Below are 24,936 nucleotides of genomic sequence, written 5' to 3' on the forward strand. Positions count from 1 at the left end.
TGCTTCTTCCTTGCAGACAACTACACCAACCACATTGACATCTGTAAGTAGGGCTGGGCCACATGCCCAAGGCCAGAGGCAGGTCCGGAGCCTGTTTCTACTCCTCTGCAGGCGCAGGATGATACTTTCACACAGATAATGGATGTAGGGGGCTTTAGAAGTGGCCTTGTGGCAAATTATTGTTCTCTAGAAATTTATCAATGCCCAGTGTCCATCACTTTGCAGAGATACCCTCCACCCCAACAGACCAATGAGACAGTTGTGTGGAGATGCAGTTTTGTACTTCTGTTCTTACAGACACGGACAGAGAACCAAATTCACTTATGGGAGAAAAGTAACACTTCTGCTATTGCATGTTTGTGTGCAGGTCACACATTCAAATCCAATTTATATGCCCAACAAACCCCCAGACTCTGAGACTAGACTATATTGCACTAATTTGTGTACACCTCTTTCTTTGGCACAAATGGATTTTGCTGCCAAGATCCAAGCCAACGGTGACTTTGGAATATATTTGACGCTGACCGAGAGGTGGATGGATGAAAAGACTACAGGAGCCAGGGAAATGTACTAGCAGTAGGGCGAGGATGCCACGTTCTGAAGTCCTTATTGCGCTTCTGTACTGGTATTCCAGCATCCTGTCGAGTCGTGGCTGGCCATCACATTTTAGTAGAAACTGCAAGGGGGGGAGGGATAATCTTGACCTCTGCAGGAAATTGAGTACATTGAGTGACATATTGGAACCCATGAATGGTCCATCTGGCACAGTACTGGCCATCCTGATAGTGGTCAGACAGATGCATCTGGGAGTTACAGAATTGGGGTGTGGGGTGATGTTCTCTCATTGTCAACCTCTAGAATATGATATGTTGGACCAGCAATCTTGTTTTTGATATCCCTGGGTAGAGATGACGACGTATAAAAAGAGTGACAGCATTTCTTGTATTGCAGGCACAGCTCCAAACTCTCCCGTCAGCATGCCAGAGTCCCCCCTTTCCCCCTCCATCTCAGGGTCCTGGAATGACGAGTGCACCATCTGCTATGAGAACATGGTGGATACCGTGATTTACTCCTGTGGACATATGTGTCTGTGCTACACCTGCGGGCTCAAACTCAAGAAGATGGCCAATGCCTGTTGTCCTATCTGCAGACGTGCCATCAAGGACATCATCAAGACCTATCGCAGCACCTAGAGCAGCATGGCAGGAAAAGGGTAGGGGCAGCAGGGGACATGCTCTCTTATGACAACTCAACAGAACAGGGTGGGGAGGGGCTGTCCAGCTTGCCAAAATTCCCATCCTTCCCTCTGCAACTAACTCTGAATGTTGCTACATGTGGGCAAATCCCAGAAATTTGAGGTCTAAACATTTCCTTCCTTCCTTGGCATCTAGCAGAGAGCTACTGACAACAATCTGATGTGCATCCGTCAAGAAAGGTTGAATTGCATTATTCCTCTCTCCCTAGCTCTGGCTCCATTCACCCACCTTCCTGCAAGGATGAAATGATGCAGAATAATCAGATTTTCTTGGGTATGTTAGCAGTTTCATTATGTGAATGAATTCAACCTTTTGGACGTTTAAGTGGAGTAGAAAAAGAACAAGCCATGTGAGCACGAAACCACTTGCCAGAGCAAGATGGCCTCCCCCCATAGAAATATCTCTTGCAAGTGTCTATTCTGATGGGAAGGAACTGCCTCTGCCAGCTTTCCTAGTGGCCACAAATGCACATCAGTGGCAGCTAGATCCCAAGCGAATGTGGTGTATGCTGGTGCTAAGGAAGGTGATCTTTGGGTGCTTCTTCTTGTACTGTACTGAACACGGGAGTCTCACTGTTAACTGACAGTCTTCAAGTTCTACTTTCTATAAATGCTCTCTTCCTTTCCACTCCAGTCTGTTCACCCCGCCCTTGGAAGCAGCTGCTGATAGTGCTACAGCATGACACTGCATCCTTTATGAGCATTTCCCCCTGCTGCTTTCCCAAACCCACTGGTTTCCTTCTTCTTTTTAAAGCATTGCACCAGGAGGCTTTTTCAATGGCCAACAGGGGTGCCTTCACACCTGTTTTCTGCAAATGATGGAGTGCATTTTAGAAGCCATAAGGAAGAAGGCACACAAAGGCCTTTTATCAGGACACTGAACATCTGTCTCTGCTTTTAAGGAAAGTAAAAGCATCGGTAATTTAATAACCTTTGGCCAAGCTGAATGTGTGACACAGAGCTGCATCTATTTTGTTATCATGAAAAAAGAGAGACCTGAAGCAGTTTGTCTTAGTTTTTAAAAAAATGTTTATTTGGTTTTATGAAGGATTTTTAAAGTATTCTTCCCAACATGTGAAGGACAATTGTTTTGGCCTTTCTTGCTCCCAGCACTGTGAATCTACCTGGCTTGACTGAATTCTTGGCGTTTCCCTCCATGCCTTGCTGCAGCTGATTGTGCTGTGATGGACAATAACAAGGCCTCATTCTTCAGCAGCTCCACTATCTTCTGTGTTCCATTTGACAAATCCCACATGCATTCGGAACTGCAGCTTATCGTCACCTGGCACCAAGTGGGCTAACTACTTCTGAAATGCCACCAAATACCCCAGCTGGGAGAAACCCGCAGCCCAGTTCATCAGCCTCAGCTCCCTAATATGAACACCAGAAACAGTTAGGTAAGGAAAGAGGTAGATTAAGAAAACATTCGGAAAGGGACAGTGGATTGCTGATGTCTGAGATTTTCATTTCCCCCAATGAAAAGTGTTTTGCTTCACCACCTTAGTGGACAAGTTTTGCCCTCATCAGAGTCACGCCAGGCTAAATGTACAGGCAATTCCCATGTTGTGTGTGTGCCGTTTTTCACTGCCAGATGCAGCCCCTGTGCAAATGGAGAGTTGCCTGTATAGCATTGAGGCTGTAAATGTAATGATGGCCAACTCATATCGGGAAGGCAGAAAACCCTTTAATACAGATGTCCTTAAAAAACACACAAGAGGATTGGGGCACAGCATTTCTAAAAGACCCAGTTCCCTGCAACACCTAGCAGCCGCTGCCTGTAAGGAAAAAGTTAGGAGACTCTTGTCTGAAGTATACCCAGCATGGTAGTATTCCTGGACTGGACTGATTCTTCTAGTACTTGCTGTCTGACACTTGGGAGTGCTTCAGCCTGTGCTGGACCTAGCTAATCCACAGTTTACAATAGGGATGGGGAAATTGTGGCTTCCTAGAGATCATTCAACTTCCATACATCCCAGTGAGCATAGCCAAGGGAAAGAAATATTGGCAACTGTAGTACAGCATCACCTGGAGAGGCACAAGTTCCCCATCCTTGGTTTACGGGGATCAGCACAGTGGCTGCTGAACCACCTCATTGACACCTGCCTCATGCAGGTGTGGTCCAAAGAATATAGATAACTGGTTTCCCTCCATCCAGGCATTCCTAGTCAACTTGCCCCTAGGACTCATGATCTGTAAAGATATTGTGATGTGCAATACTAAGCAATGACACCTCTTGAAATGTTGCTGGATGTGCAGAAAAGGCCTCAGTTAAAATTGCCTCTGTTTGGGCATATGACCACCTGCACATGTGGTGTTCAAAAGAAAAGCCTGCCTGGTTTGGCCCTCCGTCCATGCTGGCTTGGTCATGTGCTGCCATTGCATGAACTGGATCCAACTGCTGGAATGTTACTGCAAATGCCACTTTGAATATTTGCACACAGCCAACTCCTCACTGGCTGGGAGCCAGCAAGCACTTTGCTGTTGGTTGTCAATCTAAGTAGACCCTTATCAAGGCAATGGATATTGTACAATGCACATGGATTGTAGCAATCCCTTGCATAAAGGAAAACTGACTCACCTAGTCACAAACCAAAAATAGAAGCTATAGTTCCTAAGAGTTTGCTCACTCACACTAGTCTTGGCCCACATAAATTAGCATTTTTTCCTAACTCCCCCCAACCAAAAACCACTTGCTTTTTGTCTTGCCACCTCGAGGTGCTCATCTGTGCTCTCTTAACTGCACTCAAATCCCTAAACAGCTTCCCATTCCACTAGTAACTTGCATCTGGCCCTCTGCAGTGTCAACCACTTGCAAAGCATTTTTTTTAAATGAGCACAAAGCCTCAAACTCCATAGCCATGACATAAGAGAACCAGATGTAGATGGGACAACCATATGATTTATCTCTGCCTTTGGCAAGTAGGATATGGAAAGTTAATTTATGCCCCTCAAGGCAGGAGCCCTTTCCTACTGTGGCACCATAAGATCATTTGAACCAGGATCTGACAAGACCATTCTCTCTCTCTCTCTCTCTCTCTCTCTCTCTCTCTCTGTGTGTGTGTGTGTGTGTGTGTGTGTGTTGTCTTCCGTTGAGTTCATTGCATCTATTCCAGTATAAGTTGTGTGAAGAGAACATCTGGTACTACCTTTCATGTCCTATAGCAGAGATGGGAACCTTTGGCCCTTTAGAAGTTGCTTAATTTCCATCAGCCACAGCCACCATGACCAGTCTGGGTCAGGGAAGATCAGAATGACAGCTCAGCAACATTTGAAGGTTCCCCACAGCTGCCCAGTGGCCATAAGTAGATAAGAAAATTACAAACTGAGGCTGTAGTCATATGCCCACTTACTTTGGAGTTAGTCTTTTTGCACAATCATGGCTAGAAACAGGCTGCATTCATTCTGCAAGGTTCCCATCAAATCCCGTCTCCTCCACAGCTACAGTATAAAAAGAGAGAGATAACATTTGTTTCAGCAGTTGGGGCAATACATAATATGCAGTAACATAGGGAAGAGACAGGACCAGCATTGTCTGGATATTTCACGCAAGACACATTCACCTTGATCTGGTTCTGGTTCTTTGTGATCCAGGAGCTCCTCTTCCCTGAATAGTTCCCTCCGTTATCTGAAGAGAGGAAGTAGGTCTGCATGTGTATTTCCTTCCCAATAAAAGATTTGCTGCCTCTACTCAGCTGATTGAGACAGAGTGTAGGGACAGGAGCCCCACATGAGGAATATATATGGCTTTGGAACAAGGTATTTGTGGCTATATATCTTGCTTTCACATAGTATCTAAAATCAGAGGTGAAGCTCTGTATTGTTGCATCCACAATAGCAATGGAGATATCAAAAGATGAATTAATGTATTTTATATTATTATTATTATTATGATGGCATATCGATAGATGAGAAGGATGGGGGGAGAAAGCAATTCTTTAAAAATAGAGACAGTGGGGTAGGATAGCCAAAGGCTTAAAGTACTGTAACAACACAAACATCTCCTAGGCTCGGCAGATTTTGCCAGTCAGTTTTCACATTTCCCTAGAATGTATTTTAATATTAGAAGGTGTTTTGGGAAACTTGAGCCCAGGGCTTCATATTTTAGGACACTATGCCATAGAAACTAGTAACATGTCTTCAAATGATGAATTCATAATTAAAATGCTGTGTATAGTTGATGCTGCTATTGTGCATGAGAAAAATATTGCCTCTAGAAAAGATGTTTTCTAGAAAATGCATTTAATAATATCCCTTTGGCATCACTTCTGTGGGGAGCACACTTCTTATTTTACAAACAATTGTGGCTAGTAAAATTACATGGCACACATTTCTAAACACCTAGGGGTGTGTGAGGAATAGTTTTGTTTTTCGGTTCATTGTCACTTTTAATGTTTCTTTTGTTTAATTTTCTATTTGTTTTCCCATTGCTTTCAGTGGAAGACCCAGGCAGTTTTCTGTTTTAACTTGGATGTTTTCTATCCAATTGGTATGCAATCTACTACCTCCCCAGGGCATTAGACCCACTGAATGGGTCCCCATTTTATAGGTTCTTAGAAGCATGCCGAGGCACAGGCTAGATGCTCTGTGAACTGAACACAGCTTTCACTGGTCTCTCTCTTTCCCCCTTACTGTGACATTTCTCTGAACTGTGCATAGACTCCTTCAATGCAAAAGCAATGCCTCTAAAGCAATGTAGCTGAAAACAGAGTATGAACTTTAGTTTAATTTTCATTCAAATTCCCATTTACTATAAAAACAGATGAGTAAATGAGGCTCATTTAATTTTTCATTCATGTTTCAAATGACTGCACACTCTGACCTAGTAAATTAAATGTCATTAGTTTCTGAATAGATGGGTCCTAATCCAGAAATGCACATGTTCAACAGCGGACTTCATTCACGTGCTGTTCAGGTGGGGAGCTAGAGTAATCAACTTTGTGTTCAAGCCCCGCTTTGGGCAAAAGATTCCTGCATTGCAGGAGGTTGGACTAGATGACCCTTGTGGTCTCTTCCAACTCTACAATTCTATGGTTGCCCAAATAGCCTGTTTGGAATATGAGGCCTGGATTTATTCATTCCATTTTCCCTTGTGGGAAAACAAAACCCTGAGCCTGCAGATGTCAGTCACTGGTAGAGAGGAAGTTCACATACAACTCTGAATGTAAGGCTTTTAAAAGGTGAGCCGTACTTACCATCTCCTTTTGTGCTTCTGCTGGAATGGGCTCTTGGCTGAAATGCTGTATTCCTTACAGAGTCATTCCTATGAAGCGTCAGAGTAGGGGTAAGGAACTTGTTCAGATTGCAGTGCCTGCTGCTTTATATTATCCACTTTTAAAATTAATTCTCCCCATGTTAATGGGTAGGAATATTTTGAAATCAATTAAAAAAATGCTTCCTTCATCGCAGCCTATTAAAACAAATAATGGATCCAATTTATGTCCCTAATAAAGGGTTTGCCATGACAAAGAATAGTTGTTGTTTTTTTGCCTAATCTGTTATTGATTGTGATAAACCAAAGTTAACTAAATTACATGTGTTCCTAAGGTGTTGCTAATTTGCAGGAGCTGCATTCTGAAACCATAATAATTGGACTGTGGGTGGAAGGAAATATTTTTGTTTTGACTTGAAAATATTCCCACTCATTAGCTTTTTGGCAACCAGAGAAGTTGGTTCCACTCCAGTAAGGGAAACTGGACTGAAGTGAATCAAGAGAGAACCCCACACTGTACAAGTGTCTGAAAGAGGGTGGATGTCCATGCTAAAGGGGTATATGGCTTTCTGCAAAGTTTTAATTTAAAAACAAAAGCTTTTGCCAACATGTGCTAAGAGCACATAACTAAGGTCAATCATACTCATTGCCAGAGGCAAACTGTTTCTTTTATCCAGGTAAGCCAAGGGCCCAATTCAAATCCTTACACAACAGCTGAAGAGAAAATCAATCACGTTGCTGCCAGCTTTGACTTGCTCAGGGTTGTGTCCACATGTACCTAAGCCAGCTCCTTCCACCTAAAGTGATATTCAGTACTCCCCCCTCCCCCCTTAACAGCAGCACCCTTTTGCACATGCAAATTCAAAGCTTGAAGGCCAATCTGTGCACAAAAATGTATTTGGGCATACAGAAATCTGGCTGAAGATGGAATCAAGGGAAGGAGGAGTGTGAAAGGGAGAACATTCTCCTTCCACTCAGTTAGTGTGGGGATATGTATGTATTTATTGAGGACCAAAGATGGAGGCGGCTTACAGAAGCTGAAAAAGAAGTGCAAGGCAGTTCATGCAGAAGAACATTTCAATGGGAGCATTATCACAATCGGTTTCATTTTCCTCTGTATTTTTGTGTCAGGATCCAGAATTCATGTGATACAATGTCATGGAAATGAGAATTTTATCTTTTAATTGCTTTATTTAAAAACAAATTTTGTGTTTTGTTTATATATATATATATATAAATATATATATACACACAATATACAAAAAGACTATTCCATTCAGTGTGAGAATTGGATAACAGTGATTGTGAATAAAGTTGATTTAGGTATGCCATGGAGGTGCTGGTGTGGGATGCTTACATTTTTTTTTGGGGGGGGGGACACAATACAATGGTCAATGAGCACAGGAGTCAGTGAAGTATGTGGATCTATTTCCACTTATTGAAACAAATGCCACTAACCTAAGTGCACTTAGCTTGGAAGCTTGTCTTATTGAACACAGGAGGGCCTTTTCTGCTAGGTAAACTGTTTCAAATCATGCATGAACAAGACATTCCTTCACACAGAATGACATTTCTTAGTGAGAAACCTCTTGGTCCAAAGGGACAGGAAGTAACTGGGCAGCTACATCCCAGTTATTTTCTGTAGCAGCTCAACTGCCCTTCCACCACAAGTTCCTTGGGAATCATAGAGGTAGAAGGTGGTGTTCATGACCCAGTTTTTTATATATGCTGGAAGCCATCCAGACAACCCAGTCAGATGGGCGGGGTACAAATAAAAAAATATTATTATTTGACTTCCTTCAATACCTCATGGGTAAATGGCCAGCTATTTATGGGTGAGGCATTACGGTTTTTGTGGTGGTATAATTTCCCCCTCTTCTTTGGTTAGCAGGTACTCTGCATCCTCCAGGGCAGCCTTGTTTTGGACTCCCATCAGCGCCAGTCAGTATGGCCAATGGTCAGGGCTGATGCAGTGTCACACACTAGGTTGAGCAAGCCTGCTCCAGGGTCTCAAACACATCTCCACCACCTGTGTTTATGAAAGTACTACCAGAAACCCAGCACCCTTTGTGAGTTATTTAGAACCTACCTTTCTCTCATGAAGCTCACTGCAGCATGGAGTTCCCAGCTGGTCTTCCATCCAGGCACTGACCAGTCAGTTACAGACCTGCATAGTTTCAAGAGTTTTGCTGCATTACGTGCCTTCTGACCACACACCCCCTCAGAGTTTCTCTTGATTTAGAAAATTTACTGCTATGCTCTTATCCTACATGCTGAAATCACCAGGACTGACTGCTCTCCTTGGGATACTTTTAAGGATCGGGGTAGATTTAACTCTGCCATTTAATTTTTGCACAAACACACCCACCCACTTGACCTCTTTGAAATTCAGTGCCCTGAATGCTTCCTGGAATTAAGTGCAGCCTGTGAAAATAGCCTGACTGGGAAACCAAGCTAGCGAGAAACTGAGACTGAAACATTAGTGATGGATCATCACCACCACCTAGTGGCTAGTTTAGTGACTGGCGCCCTCTACAACCACTGAAGAGTGAAGGGCAAAGAGGTAAACTAAGGGTTGCACACACAAAAATATGTGTTGCAAGGGACACCCATAAGCATACCAGAAACCAAGGACTGTGTAAGAAGTACATATTACCCTAAAGCTTTATATTTTACAAAAAGTGCATTGTGTTTATCAGCACCTATTCAAATGAATTCACAACTGTGCACTTTTAGAGAGCACTCTTGAACTCAAGTGCCCATCACGTATTACAAATCATATTACAGTACTCACTGATGGGAGTAATCAGTAAGACACTGATGGGAGTCTTACAAATAAAGGAAGGGTTGTAGGTCAATGGTGCGGAACATGCTTTGCATGCAAAACAGAACAGGTTCAATCGCCAGCCTTTCTAGGTAGGGCTGGGAATGCCCTGTCTGGAATCTGGGAAGCCAATGGACAATGGCTTGTTTGAGCCTAAAGCAGCTTCCCCTCTTTCTACTTCTGCTCATTTCACATTCCAACCCAGAAAAGGCAATTCTTAAATCATGAGTTCTGAAGTTACCTGAATTACTTAAAAACCAGTGTGTACTGGTTTAAGGATTTCTACCTTTTCTGCTTTAATAGTTTCCTTTCCATATTTATACCTCCATGATAATTTGTTATTTCCTTACCTCCTTTAGTTTCATGGATACAGCAAGCAACGTAAGTACTCAGCCGCTCTGAGCCCGGCCTTGGCTGGGGAGGGCGGGGTATAAATAAAAAATTATTATTATTATTATTATTATTATTACTTCTTTAAAAAAAAAGATCATTGGGAATTTATTTTTGTGAGGATGCTGATCATTCTGTCCATAAGGGACCACTGTTGTCCTTGCAAGGAAGGACAAGATATGCTGTGCAGACAAGAAGCTACAGTAGAAAGCTGCATATTCAGCTGTTGGCAGAAATAAAGGTTGGTTGTTGAAGCCTACACTCCAGGGACGCCAATTTTAACTGCTTTGGGGTTTCTTTTTCTTTCTTCTTCTTAAAATCATGTGGCATATGATTTTTTTATGAACTACAATACAATAATAAAATACAAACTCAACAAAAAGAAACTAAGCAACAATTGGAACACAATTAAAAAGATCAAAAACTTTATTATTTTTTCATAGGACATAGAAGAGACCATGTAAACAAATGGAAATTTAAAAAGCAACAACTTACAATTTGCTAGCATTTGAAGATAAGAGTATCTTTTACCCTTCTCCAAATGTACAATGTCTGAATCCCAAAGGTATTTTGTGGGTTTTTGAAGTGCCTGATGCCCTGGGTAAGATCTTTTTAGTTTAACAGGACACTTGCATCATTGATTTAACACATACACACTCAAAACCCAACAACAATAACATAAATATAAAAATTAAAGTTCATATTATTAGCACCACCTTTGGTCCAAGCAATGAGTAAACTGGGAGATGACTGTGAGGTACAGTTAGTTATCAAGTCCTCTCTGCCTGAGACATTGAATATTATATTGTGGTTTCACATTGCAAAAACCTGGGAGTAAAACAGGCTGCAGCCTAGTCTCTCTTGGCAGTCCCTAAAACAAACATAAAAAGCCTCTGACCTAATAACTAGTATGTGTCCCCATATGAGAGTGCGCTTAGAGTGGCAATATTCCTCAATTCCCTTCCAAGTGTAAGCACTGCGTAGTCCCAAGGATATCTGCTCCACAATGGCTAAGAGTGGTGAGCACAACTCTTGTTTTGTGCTGCTTCACAGGATCTGAAGAGTTGTGCCCCAACATGTTCTGGAACATAGTAAGGGATCTTTAGGAGAACACATCTCCCTTTGCATGTTGCCCACATGGTGCTTATAAAAAGCATCATTAGCCAAAGTGAAAACTTGAGCCTCAACTGTATATTGACAAGCTGTACACACTTAGAACTGTTTTCGCTGTATAGAATCTTGCACATCACATGGACATTTTCCTAGTCAGGGGTTCTGATTCAGCCTAATATTAGTACAAAGGCAGACCAGATGGAATTTCAAAAAAGGAACTGCTGCTTCCATGGTCATTCTGCTATGCCATCATCTAAGGCACACAGATTCCAACAAGACTGAAGTGAGCCCAAGGAGCCTATAGCAGTGAGAGCCATAAAATAGAGGACTGTTGGGCCAAAACATGTACAAAGATTTAGTTTCTATATTTAGGGATCAGTTTATCAAGAATCATTAATAGAACATGGTTGTTGGTGGGGGAAAAAACGGAATATGGAGCTATATGCCTTAGAGTCTTTAAATCTTTTAGTCAAGTATATAGATGACAACTATTTGATCTGACAGCATTTCCCCATGAGTCTATGCAAGAATCCAGTGCAGCACTCACCTCTCAAATTCCAATGCCAAGAACTCATAAAATCTCCTTATAATACCGAGATATAAAATGCTCCACCTGGATGGATCTACATTTACATTGGTAACAACTGCAACAGTACAACACCTTCTTCCAAATCACACTTCAGAAGCTCCAGTTGACATAACAAAGACAGACAAACCTGTAGAATTTCAGAATTTGAAGATCTCAAGAGTGGGACCATAAATCATTATCAGATGTGTTGTGATCATAAAACGACTCTGACTTTGACTACCAGGCCACCTTCTGACTGCACTGCCATCATGACTGCCACTTTACTAACCCCAGTGGCCACCAGACTGAATATTCACATACTTGGTTGTTCCACAAAGCTTTCATTCTGGCAAAACCTTTTGTTTAAACAAGGTGAAACCATGATGGCCAAGAAGGTCATCAACAGTGCAACATGGCCTCAAGTTTTGAAATGAAAACTTGGAATGGCAAAAATCTAACCAGCACACAAATTCTCATTCATTATCGCAGGTTACATGAAAAGGCCAACTGTTGTTTAAAATTACTTGACCAAAAAATAGATTTTTTTGTTTAACTATAAGAAGGTAAATTACTGCATATAACCTTTAGTTTCCTCTTGTGAATTTGATTGCTGGGACATTCCAAAATCAGTTTAAGAGGGGACCAAGTTAGATCAAACAGGTGTCAACCTTTGTTGCGTTTGTTTTGTACAGAGACTACTAATGTGATATTTTAAAGGTTAACTGTGTTTCCCCAGTCACTATTAAAGAAATGGTGATGTGAGCTAAGGTAATTTCACCATAGTTGTTCTCTGCTGTGAGATGATTTAAGCAAAACTAATACTTGCCCCAAATGATTTTTGTGAATGTGGCCAACATCCTTTTGCAGAAACCATTTTACTATGCAAACAGATTTACCGGAATATTCTTCCTATAAACTCAATGTCATCTTTGATAATGAGCACAGTAACAGTAAAATGCAACAGCTAGTTTTGTTTATCTTTGCTTTTTTCTATTCCATATTTATTAGAGATCCACTAAAGGTCACATGCAACTTTTAACAATAGTGGTCATCTAGGGGTGGACTAACCCCCCCCCCCCATATTTTGTTAACAGTACTTAACATTCAACTGTTTGAAAAGCTTAGCTAGAGGAAAAATAAATGGACAAAGACTACCCAAATCTATCATAGGACTCTTTATCTTCTCTTTCTCCAAAGTTTGATTCCCTCCTGGATTCTTTCTTATAACAAATCCAACCACAAAAAAAGATTCAATCTTCAACTTGCTCTCCCAACAGTAACCAATCCAACTTCAATAATAATAAACCTTCTGAAAAAACAAGCCAAACAAAACCAAAAGCAAACTCCACTCCCCATCTCTATCACACAGCCCAAGAACCAACCACACATCCTACATCATCTCCTCACCAACATACTCTCTCAGACTTTTGACAATTACATTCACCTTTATAGATGGGTAGCCGTGTTGGTCTGCCATAGTCAAAACAAAAAAAATTCCTTCCAGTAGCACCTTGAAGAAGTGTGCATGCACACGAAAGCTCATACCTAGAACTAACTTAGTTGGTCTTTAAGGTGCTACTGGAAGGAAATTTTTTTGGATTCACCTTTATGTTAAATAACCATTTCAAGAGGGTCATTGGAACAATACTCAGTATCAACTACTTGGAAGATTGGTAACAATCACAAGGCATTCAAATTCTGCTTCACTGTCCTGACTGTTTCTTGCAAAAAGGAAACCTTAATCCTTTTTATTGATTACTCTTTTTTTAGATTTCAGGCAAAACAGTAATTTGCTGCCTGCTTTTGGTTTTCTGTACAAGTCTCTAAATTTCAAACTCATAAACAACTCTCCAGTTAACTTTTTGCATAGTAAAAGGCTGCAGTTAGAACTTGTTGCACACAATCCCCAATAAAGTTCTGGCTCAAAAGGTGTAGGTGAAGCTTTGCCAAACCAAAAATGCTGAGATGGCAAGTTTTAAAATGCTGCAAAAATGAGATCACCAGCTGGCTCCATCTTTCATTTCTCATCAACAATTGGCTGTTTAAGTGAAGTAGAGCCACTTGGATTAAAGCCAGCTTAAAAACACAACTTGGCTATGCTGTCATGCCAGCTCCAGTCATTTCATGAACCTCTAGACTACTTGATATAGAAAACATTACTGCTTCGGATTACGAACTTCAGGATACAGATTCATATATAGCAATAAGTGAATCTGAAATTTTGGCAATAATGGGAGACACAGATGAAACACAGAGCAGTGATGTATGTTCATGCACTAAAACACAAAAAGCACCCAGAATGTCAGACCAGGCATAAATATATATATATATATATATATATATATATATATATATATATATATATGTTCCTAATTTTTTTTTTTAAAAAAAATGGAGATCCAATCTATTCCTCCTCAGTCATAATCCAGTTACCTCTTTTGACTGTTACCAAAAGATTACAGCCTCCCCGGCCCAGCCAATTTGGTTTAATAGCAAACAGGAGTCTCAGCACAGGACAATAGTGGCTGTTATGTTGCACAAGGAAAATGTGTTAAAACGACAGTGTGAAACTTTCAGTCAATTTGGTTTTAAAGAAAGGGGAAATTGCACTCATCAACCATCTAAAATACTGCTGTGTGGGGCCAGCCCACCCTGTAAACCTAGACTGAAAGGGACCCACTTTTACTTGGTCATGTTGAGCCTAAGAGATCTTATCACAACTTAGGAGGAGAAAACCCTGAAAATAGAAACCTGATTCCAAATAGGAGTCTTACTCAAAGCAGGCTTGCAATACCTTCAAGGATACAAACCCCACCAGACACCCCCACTTCCACTTTAACATGCACACATGCATACTCAAGCACTCACCATTATTATTATTATTATTTTTAAAAAACCCTTTAAAAAAATTTAAGAGGGATCTCTTAAATTGTTATTCCAGAAGGCTCTATACAGTGCTGTGGAGACTTGAGCAACAGCAATTGAAGGGCTGGCTCAGGGAGCTCCAATTACTGACCTCCAAGGATGCTGGGCAAGGTCACATGTACAGTACTTGATTCAAATATCACAAAAATCAAAATTAAAAGTAACAACAACCTGTGAACAGATATGGTAAAGGAATTGACCGAGACACTAACAGGAACCTTGAAGCAAGGACATAAAGCCCATGAGATCACTTTAGAACCTAATGAGTTTTCCGTGTATTTGTCAATGATCTCTAGACAGCTACAAAAATTAAAAAATTAAAAAATACCCACATCCTTAAAAAAGCACATATTTACAAAAAAAAATAAAAAAAAAATACCAAAAACTTCAGCTCTCCCAATCCGTACCTGCTAAATGCTTAGTTTATGTACAGTACCCCTGATTTAGCTGCAAACGTGTATGCCTAGAGTCTCAAAAAGGAGGCTTGGATTATGGCAGATGGATTATGACTATTTAGCAGCAAAAATCCAGTTGTGATTTAAAATGTATTACAGTCAGCAGTGTAGTTCTTCCTGCCAACTTTGTGTGTGCACGCACAGAGTTCAAATTTCATGAAACTAAACACTGAGACAAGAACCAGGGTCTCCTGATGCCAAATGCAAATTTATGTTGCTTTCCTGGACTCAGTTGCTTTTTTCTTTTAAGAACACTGGAGGTGTAAAAATCACCAAATAATGCTCCTGCACAAGATCCCCTGGGATCTGGGAGTAAGTCCCATAGAACACAATAAGGCTTCACTCCAAATAGGCATATATAAGAATGTGCCATGGGCATAGCCAAGGGGGGCAGGGAGGGGCAGCTGCCCCCCATAACCAATAAAATTCAATAAAAATACATAGCAAACCGAGGTTCTGCCCCCCTAACAAAAAGCCTGGCTACGCCCATGGAATGCGCTGAAAGAGCATTTTATTTTCATGAACATTTAAGCAATATTGCTGTGGAACTGCCTCATCGTGAGTTCAAAGGCTTGACTACTTGAGGACAAGTGCCCAGCACAAAGATGAAGACCCTGATCTTGGGCTGCTAAAGATAGGAACCTTTCCTGTTCTTATCAGTGGAAAGAGATACAGCAGGCCATGCACCAACAAGCACATCTTTTCTTGCAAATGGCCTGATTCTGAAAGGCATGGAGCACTAAGGGATCATGAGGTAGAGACTGATTTGACATGCTGTGCTTCAAGCATACAATTAATCCTCATGTTGTCTCATGAGTGATTTCCCCCCTCAACACATCTATTCCAAGCTCCAGCATGTATTCCATGCTAACTAAAACCATCCAGCGGCACAATCCTATACATGTCTACACGGAAGTAAGCCCCACTGACTTGCATGGGACTTCCTCCTAGGTGAGTATAAGAAAGCAGCCTTAGCTGAACAAACTGAATTTTGTAAGAAAAAAAATGAGTATTAGAAAGAAAAAGGGTGTTGAACAGTCACTAACACACACAAACAAGTCACACTTCTATTCAAGTGTGATGCACTTGTGTAACCACTACTGCACTCAGCCACCACAGTAAATTCACACTTACAATCCATTTATACCAGAAATTTTCTGCTGCCTCCTCTCTTTTGCTCAATGGTTCCCTTCCTCTCATTCCTCATTTCCCCCCCAAGAGTGCATGACTGGATAATGACAAGACTTTTAAAAATCACACTGTGCGTTCCACTTTTAAGTCCTGGATGAGGGGCCTGTTTAATCTCTTTCAATATTGCACATATCCTCCAACTGGATTTTATCTTGAAAATGCAAAAAAAAAGGGGGGGAACGTAACCCAAAAACCAAAACCCAACAATACACACATACACATGAGAAAAATGTAAATGAACAAACTAGCTAATGAGATCTAAACTTAAATACTAGTATTTCTATTTTGTAAATGCTAGTAGTATGAAAATAATGAATGTTTAACCCAGATTCCCTTCGGTTTCTCATAAATGATAGAAAGCACGTTAACACATTTTAAACAGAGAAAAGCAATGAGTATAATTTTACAATAAAATATGCCACACTAATATTTGAAAGTAGTTTAAACAAACAATTCTATAATGCCTTCGTCAAAATGTTCAGTGTTGCTACTGAAAGAAACTTTTTTGGAAATTGCTCATCATCAGAGACAAATGCAGACGTTGCTACTGCATTGTAAACTTGAAACACAAATGCACTTGTTCGCCTACCCCAGAATCTAGACCTGAATTAGCCAGTCTGTAATGTTCCTTGCCAGTTACCTGTACAAATGAGCATTTTAAAGAAGTCCCACCCAAATTATTTTGTATTCAGTTGGGGCCATGACCCTAAGCAACACTTGTACTGGAGTCAATGGGACTTAATTCCCTGTAGATGTGTTAAGGAGTAAGTGCTATATTTTTTTTTGCACAGAGGAACTGTTTTGACTAGGACTTCAATCACTGGAAAGTTGGGCCAGAATCCAAAAAGGGTTTGAAGCTAGTTCCATCAGTGCAAGGAACTTTACGCCCATGGTTTCCTTCAGCAGCACCCCACCCCATATCAGCCCAATGTTACATAGCAAAACAGTTCAGAAATATGGGACTTTCACAAGCAGTTAGTGATATGACTGGGAGCGGTGTGGTGGGCGGCAGCTGTAGTCAAATTCTTGGCTGGTAAAAGTCCCTCACATGAGCCCAGGTGGCTCCAAATTGATATTTTGATATATGTTGACCAGGCATTCAAATTTTCAGTGAGGCCTAGTTCTCAAGAAACAGCCAGGTGGTAAACCTTTATCTGAACTGAACCACTTCAGACTGCAGATAGGGAAAGATCTGATTGAAAGACCTGCCTCAGAAAAACAAAACGGAACAAGAACAAAAAACAAAAGAAGAATTCCTGCATACAGAAAACAAAATGTTAAGGAAATGACTTCAAGGCTACACCTTACCTGGCCTATGCAGGTAAGTTTGTGGATGTGGTGGATCATTCAAGCATGGAAGCATCCATTGCAGACACAGGTTTGCTAACTCATCAGCTTTTTGAGAAATAAACTTAAGTCTCAGCTTGAAAAAAATTGCAATAGGCAACAGGTATATGCAGGAAGAGTCAAAGAGAAATAGTGTTCACTAGAATTTAAAAACAAAACAAAACAGGAAGAGTATCTTTTCAGGCATTATATAAAACCGCAATAACGAACTCAGAAGTGCTCATTATTATTAAAGTTGCAGTATACAGCAGAACAAAAAAGTTTCAAATTTTTGGTTTTTTGTTTTCAAAAAAAGATGATTGGTTGTTGTTTTTAACTTTTGCTTTCTCAATCATTCCCATTTCATATATTTTTTTTGAAAGCATGGATGACCAAGGTAATCTCAAATAATCAGGAAAATAACTAGAAAGCCACTCCTCCTTCCACAAGAGGGCACTCCGACTTCAAAATATTTTATTCAGTAGCTCCCTGGAGAATTAAAAAAAGTGAATTAGTTAACTCTGAAAGTACAATTATTATTAAATTGCAACTTGATTTTTGATTAGTTTTTAGAAGTACAAAATACTTTTCCCCACCAAAATGCTGCAGGTATTTTACAACCATTTGAATGGGACTATAGTGTTTGTGCAGTGAGATCATGAAGACTTGTCACAAGTAATTGTGAATAAGCCTGGTGCTGCATTTAATTTTCCAGTTCTGAAAAAGTTTCCTAGATATGACCTATCAGCTAAAGTGGGAAACGTAAACTGCATACCAGTAACAGTGAAACTGACTAAAGGTGCTTTCTAGTGTCCTTTATTCCACCCCTTTCATACATCATGAAATCGCCTCCAAGCTTGTCCAACACGTGTGCATGCACAAGCTAAATCTTGTGTGCACAAGCACACAAATATATTTGTGTGTGTGTTGCAGAAAGCACAATATCAGGAACAGCAAGTAGATGCAAATCTGAGAGCAGCTCAGAAGTTAACTTTGCTACTTGCTAAGAACCTCATCACCATAATCACATAAAGTATATTATAATATTGGCTACTGGACCGCCTCTGTTGGGCAACTGAATATTGCTTTCTTCTTTTAATGCACAATAGATCCTACTCAAGTATTTGTATACATCTTTCAGTAATTATTGCTGAGCAAACTGATCTCATAAATAGGAGACCTCTGCAAGAAAACAGGGCTTACAGATGCCATGCCTGCTCTGTATCATATTGATAGCAAATAGATATTGTTTTTGTGGGTAGCAGTTTCCCTTACTGAAAGAATAGTAGACAAGCCACATGCTTGATATGCAGCAAGAAAGGCGTAGGTCCTCAGGAGGACTTTGCAAAAGCATATTTAGATCAATTTAGCAGACAGCGATCTTCTGCACATAGGACTGGAGAATGTTCAACAGTCATCCATTAAGTGCTGGGTGCTAGCAGAATATATTGAAGACATCTAGGGAATCTGGTGGTGGGATGGGGGATTGTTCAATTACTACTTCAGGTCAGCTCCTCACATTTACTCAGGGCTGCATACGTTTAAGGAATATAACTAGCTGATCCACTGCTCTCCAAATCTGAAATATATTGTCCCTTTTCCTTAGCAGAAAGTTGACACTTGCTAACTGAATCTACTGTATTTTGAGAGTCCAATGGCTCAATGTAGAAAAGTTGGGAGCTGCATATTTAGCTTTCCCAGGAGATGATGGCATCTTTAGAACAAAACTGTATAGTACAATTTTTAAATAATCATAAATTATTTTAATAAATAGGTGAACTTTTTAAAAAAATGACAATTTATACTGCACCTTTAAATAATGCACTTGGTTTTTTCTGCATTTTGGTTTAAATTGTTAAAGTGCATTAATTCAAAAATAATGAACCACTTCCTTATCATTATTGTTAAAAAATAAATCATAAACATTAATATGAGTTGCTAAATCACTACTATTAGTACTGCAATCTAGCAGATTACTTTATGGTTTTGCTCTATTTAATACTGTCCAGCAGAAGAACATAATACTTCTATTTATAATCTCACAGCAGCTCTGGCAGTTCTTTTAACAATGGCTGCTAAGGTTTCAGCAGACTTTTAAAAGGAAGAGAAACTTCGAAGAGGCAGAGCTGCTAGGCCTTAGGAAGAAAAGCTCAGGAAAAACACCTACACCTTTTACTTTGCAGTGTAGATCATGACCTTCTCCCCATGAGCTCTTCCACTGAGCGCGTCACAGGCCTCTCAATTCCTTCCTGCTTCACACAAGCCAACCCTTCTTCCATGCTTATTTATCCAATATAAAGCAATAGTATGGAAGGTGGTGGCAGCCAAACTTTAATGGTGTCTCAACAGATCAAACTGAAAGGACAATTGGCACATGAGCTGCAGAAATCAACCCTCCCCCAACATTTCTCATTGATTCAAGACGCGTAACACCATAATTTTGTTTAAAGAGAAAGAGAGATGAATCAAGTGAGAATTATGTAATGTTTCCCAAAGACCAAACATCTCCCCATTATATATTTGATTTTGAATCCTTTGGAAGAAATGTATCCATTCAGTTCGTTCAAATCTTCCCATTCTTTTATCTTTCACCTAGTGGAAGGCATGAAGTGTTGCTGGAAGATGAAAGAGATATTTATATTATTTATTCTTGCACAGTAACACAAACACAGCTGGTTTTCTTCTCTTGACACACAAAATGCTGGGCCTCAGGACAGAGACATCAAACTCTCATCTGAGAATCGGTATTCTTAAGCAAAGGCCATCCGGTGTTTCCTTTTTTACAATTATAAAGTTTATTTAAGGGCTGGTGTTTGAGGCCACAGGGAGGGGGATACACTTTGCACCCAAGCCTTTTCTCCCAGTGGCTTTTCATTTTTTCCATGCTCTCCCACAAATGTTCTATCTTTGAAGTTTCATGATTATAAATATCAATGGTGGGGGGTGGAAACAGAAATGGAGAGACTGCCCATGTGTGCAGGTGAGCAGTGCTTGAACAGGTACATTCTCCACTCAATAGTGTTCTCATTCAATTGCTTTGCAGGTTTTGAAAGTATCAGGTGCTTCTCTCCCAATACAAAGTAATGTTCAAGTGAATACAACAGAAGAGTGATTCCTACTGCTTGCTCTTAAAAAGGGGGAAATAAAAAGTTTAGGACAGAGATGGTTCAAAAATAAAAATCATCCCACAAATATACAAATTAAAAACAATTGTGCAGACAGTAAAATGCATGGCTTTTTTCTCTCTTCCCTGCCCCAACTTTGTAAACACAGATGCTTCTCTGCTGGCTGAGAATGGGCATTCATATCTGGAAACAACACTTAAATACAAACTGTATGGGTCTCCTTGCTTTGTTTTTATTTTAAATTTGTTACTCCCAGTATTCTTGATCTTAAGCACTGTGAGCGTTCTGACATGCATGCACAATTCCTGCACTGGCACTGTCCACCTCATTTCCACATGAGGATGCACACGGGGTATCACTCCTCTATCAATGAAGGGCATGCGGAAGAGCAGGGACACGGAGAAGCTCCATGTTTACATATGGACACTCCTGCACCTCAAGTAGCACCTGGAGTGGGCAATCGGCTGTGATGCAGTGGCTTCAAGGTATCCCTGATACTCCTTACAGAAAAGTAACTCCTCACTCTCTTCTACTGGCAAGGAAATGTTTTTACATCATGCACAATAGAGAGATCCAATCCCTGTGAACATGAATAAATGCTTCCCTTCATAGGAAATAATGGAAAGCCCCTGCAAAACAAAGGCCCATTATGTGGAAGCAAATCCCCTCCACTCAGGGCCAACTCACCTACTTTGGCAGGTGGAGCCCTGCAGATGGCTCTGGAGAAGCCATCACCACTGTGTTACATGACTCATTGGCCTGGTTTTCAAGCCACAGGAGGCCACTGTGCGGCCACAAGAGCTGAAGCCTTATGGGGCTTTGGGGTGGGAGCAGAGTGCATGCACAACTTAAGGAGCTGTGCAGAAGCACTGGTGGAAGCAAGCCTGGTAATTCTGACCTGGGCAAAATGAAGAGGAAGGGAAGAGTTCTTGAGAAATCCCTTTCCATCTAGCAAAGGCTTATGGATGGCCAAGGAGCCAAACCCATGATGGTCCATGAGCCAGCAAATGGGGCTTTGTGGAACTGCAGATTCCCCTTTTAAGCTACAGACAACTGATATTCCCTGCATTCAGATGAAACTTTGCTGCTTCATAGTCCAATATGGGGCTCTGGATAGCAAAGTATGTGACAAACCCCTTCAACCAGTACTTTCAGTATTGGTTGTTCAGAAGAACCTCAAAATAAAACATTAAATTTTGAGACCAATAAGTTTGCACAAGAGGTGTGTTGCAAACACAGAATTTTTAGTGTGCATACAAACACCTAGGAACCACATTAAAGTTTGACTACACATCTAATTCCAATAATAATAGTAAAAAAAACTTGACCCCTTCCCCAAACAGTTGACACAGAGATCACCACAGGACAGAAGCATGACCGATGCCATTGGGGGAAACTGACAATATGCACTTAATGTCAGGTACTAGCAATGCACAGTGAAAAAGCTCCAAGTCTTCAATCTGGAGACAAGAATGTGATAGCCGAGGGCCAACACTGGATTTCTTGAGTTTCCCCACTTGCTCTGCTGACTTAAAGATATCTTGCTGGTGGTGGAGACTCATCCACAGCTTGGAAACACTTTCGCACACTCCATGTGGAAGAAATGAACAAGCTGATTTTTTTAACATGTCCAGGTTGGCACCAAAGTCCCCACCATTCACAAGTGGATGCACAGGTCCAAACTATACTGTGAAAGGCACACATTTGGTTTCCTTTTATGACAACCAGGGTGGTGGAATAATGAACCACGTTGCACTCAAAATTATTAAGGTCTTCACCAAAACAGAAAGAGAATGCCATTAGTTCCAGCTGCCTTTTTCCTTGATATTTGCTGAACAAGCCAATTCCTTCAAACACCCTCAAAGACGGCAGACTTGCTGGTCATAGCAAAGGTCAGATCAACAGTCCCTTGTATATTAGATAGACTAAAAAGGGAATAAAATCATTGTATTTTCCCCCTTCCTTCCGTATGTACACAGTATAAAAGTATAAATAATGGAATTTAAAGACACTAATTCTTTTTCTCCAAATAATTCGAGGGCACCCAGCCTTTAAAAGGTTTTCCTCCATCCATAATCTGACAGTACCACCAACCATTTGGGTTCCTTTCCAGGACCTCCATGCAGACACCTTCCTGAAATCCAGCAGTTTCTTCGTCCCCCTCATAATCTGCAATGGAGATGTAGATATCCTTAAGGTTATTGTGAATGAACTGGGATTTTTCAATGGGCTTGGGCCTGACTGTGGACACTGGGATTCCATTGCGCTCAGAAGGTACGTAGGAACTTGTCTCAGACCCCTCAGAACCCAGCCGATCAGTGTGCTTTATCTTAGAATCACTAGTCTGAGATTGGGCAGCATTGAAAGAAGAGTTGCGGCGTACTGCCCTCAGGTGGTCTGTGGCAGTAAGAGACTCATTCCTACGCAGGGAACAAGGCAAGTTATTATCCTTGGGTGGTGGGGAGACAAACACTGACTGTGGCCTCACTGCTAGTTGCCTAACCCCATTCCGCAATTTGACAGACCCAGATGTTTTAGAAAAGCCACCAGGTGGTTTGCTGGGAATGGGAGGTGTTGCTCTCTTGCTCTGGTTGATGGTGTTGAGTGCTTGGACCTTCTTCTCTATCTTCTCCAAGCTGTTGGATTTGTTTTCATTCCTTCTGTTCTTGGCCACTGAGATGTTAGCCTCATTCGAAGTGGTTTCCCGTTGCTGGCTATCAGACAGTACCAGATAGTGAGAAGGAGCCCAGCCTTCTGTGTCTCCATATCTCAAATACCACCACCCACTTGTTTGCTTTTCCAGAACTTCCACTGTTATCCCCGCTGGGAAGCTGATCTCAGAATCTTGAACTTTCTGGTAAGAATCAGTAGTTACATAGATACATTTTGAGGAGTTGTTTTCATTCTCTGCCTTGTTTGGCTGGCTGGAGTAGAATATGGCATGGGAATGAGTGGGAATGAGATCTGCAGAGCTTCTTCTGAATGACTCTTCTGGGTTTCCAGAAGCTGTCCGAGGTGGACTTTCAGACTCTTCACTTCTTGAACCTTTAAGTCCGCCTCTCAGCTGTCCAGTTGGTCTCAGCTGGTGACGTAAAGTGCTGATGTCCATCCTTTCTTGGCTTTGGGAGTCTGCTTTGTTCAGGAAAGGTTTTGGTCTCACCATTGGTTTTGCCCTGCTAGACACTGCCTCCCCAGTATCCCTCTTTAGGCCAGTTTTGGGCATGCTACTTAAACCAACGTCTGAAGCGGACCTTGGCTTTGTCTCCTCATTCCGGGGGTAGTGCGGCTTCCCAAGGTTTGGCTGAATGCTCTTGTCGCTTTTGGGCTTCAGGAGGGAAGACTTGGGAGAAACAGAACATGGAGAATTTCTTTGGATCAGAGACAGTGATGAACTTCTTTGAGAATCAGAGTCCCCACTAGATTCTTTGCTTGACAGAGCATCTTCTATGTATGGCCTGAAGCCTTCATTTTCATAGATGGTCTCCTCTTCATGTGCTACATCTTCAGATGACTCTCCAACTCGGAATGTTGCCCTTTGGAGGGATGACACAGGGGAAGGCTTGAGTAGATGGAACATGCCTCTCTCCAAGCTGCCATCTTCCCCTTGGCTCAGCTCAGACTCAGAGTCAGCACCAAAGGCAGGCACATCATACTCTGGCTCCTCATACTTTTGCTTGTCCTGGGCATCTCCTGAAGATATGGTTCCAGCAACTGTTCCTTCTTCAGAGTCTTTTGATTTATTGGGAGGCGCTGGGGGAGGAACTTTGGGTCTGGTCAAAGTACTTGTTCGCCTGTTTAAATTTGGCTTCTTCCTTTTGTCAATGTATGAAGCTGGAGCCCAGCCTTCCTTTTCACCAATCTGCACGTACCACCAGCCACCAGAATTCTTGTCAATAACCTAGAGAGGGATTAACATAGAGATTAGTTTGGGAGGAAGAAGACAAAACAATATCACATTATTTTTTATCTATGCTACCATCACATTTCTGCCTAAGGTTTAGCAACCACCCATCACTCATTAGCTTGTTTCCCTTTCTAGGCTTACCTCCGCCTTTTGTCCCCCATGAAAGCTGATCCCATCAGAGATACAAGACTGGAACTCTGCAATGGTGTAGTATTCAACTTCCACTGATGGTGGCTCAGGAGGTTTAGGCAGCTGGAAGCCCTGCAGTGAGAAAAAGCAATAAGTAGAGCAGTTAAAAGTGGCAATAGGGTGCGGAGGGAAAGATGGGATATTAAGGTTTTATTTTATTTTAAGAAAGCTGCTTGCATTTTAAGCAAGGAAGTGAGATGAATAAACATCAGCCCAGATATTAAAAGCTCATAACCCACTGCATCAGGGGTAGCTAGGATGTGGCCCTCCAGATATTGCTAGACTACAATTTCCATCAGATCCAGTGACATGGCCAATCGCCAAGGATAATGGGAACTGTAGTCCAGCTATCCCTTAAACCTGGTGGCCAATCAAGGGGAATGAGTGTTACCAGTCCAGTGACGCAGCTCTCAGTCAGTTTTAAACTTCCTCAATTCAAATACATTAGTGAGATTTCCACTT

The 24,936-nt window shown here is 41.2% G+C and overlaps 2 protein-coding genes and 1 long non-coding RNA gene across 18 annotated transcripts in view; 1 reads left to right on the top strand and 2 right to left on the bottom strand.

The window, feature by feature from the left end:
• NEURL1 (neuralized E3 ubiquitin protein ligase 1) overlaps positions 1-7,648 on the top strand; it is a 132,182-nt gene extending 124,534 nt beyond the window's left edge. For both annotated transcript variants that reach the window (XM_028730379.2, XM_028730380.2), the window contains exon 6: positions 952-7,648. In XM_028730379.2, coding sequence (XP_028586212.2) covers positions 952-1,193 — 242 coding nt within the window. In that variant the 3' untranslated portion in view covers positions 1,194-7,648. The remainder of the gene's footprint in view (positions 1-951) is intronic.
• On the bottom strand, positions 4,270-13,709 carry LOC144327993 (uncharacterized). Its single transcript, XR_013393185.1, has 3 exons — positions 12,964-13,709; positions 8,554-12,803; positions 4,270-6,515 (listed from the first exon to the last, which is right to left on the bottom strand). It is a non-coding gene; the product is annotated as an uncharacterized LOC144327993 (long non-coding RNA).
• A 38-nt stretch (positions 13,710-13,747) lies between these two features.
• The window catches only part of SH3PXD2A (SH3 and PX domains 2A), a 241,172-nt gene continuing 229,983 nt past the window's right edge, over positions 13,748-24,936 (bottom strand). For all 15 annotated transcript variants that reach the window (XM_028730369.2, XM_028730368.2, XM_077930205.1 and 12 more), the window contains 2 exons: positions 24,427-24,546; positions 13,748-24,279 (listed from right to left, as the gene is read on the bottom strand). In XM_028730369.2, coding sequence (XP_028586202.2) covers positions 22,393-24,279; positions 24,427-24,546 — 2,007 coding nt within the window. In that variant the 3' untranslated portion in view covers positions 13,748-22,392. The remainder of the gene's footprint in view (positions 24,280-24,426; positions 24,547-24,936) is intronic.

Source organism: Podarcis muralis, chromosome 6 (assembly GCF_964188315.1).
Source record: "Podarcis muralis chromosome 6, rPodMur119.hap1.1, whole genome shotgun sequence".
NCBI classification, from domain to species: domain Eukaryota; kingdom Metazoa; phylum Chordata; class Lepidosauria; order Squamata; family Lacertidae; genus Podarcis; species Podarcis muralis.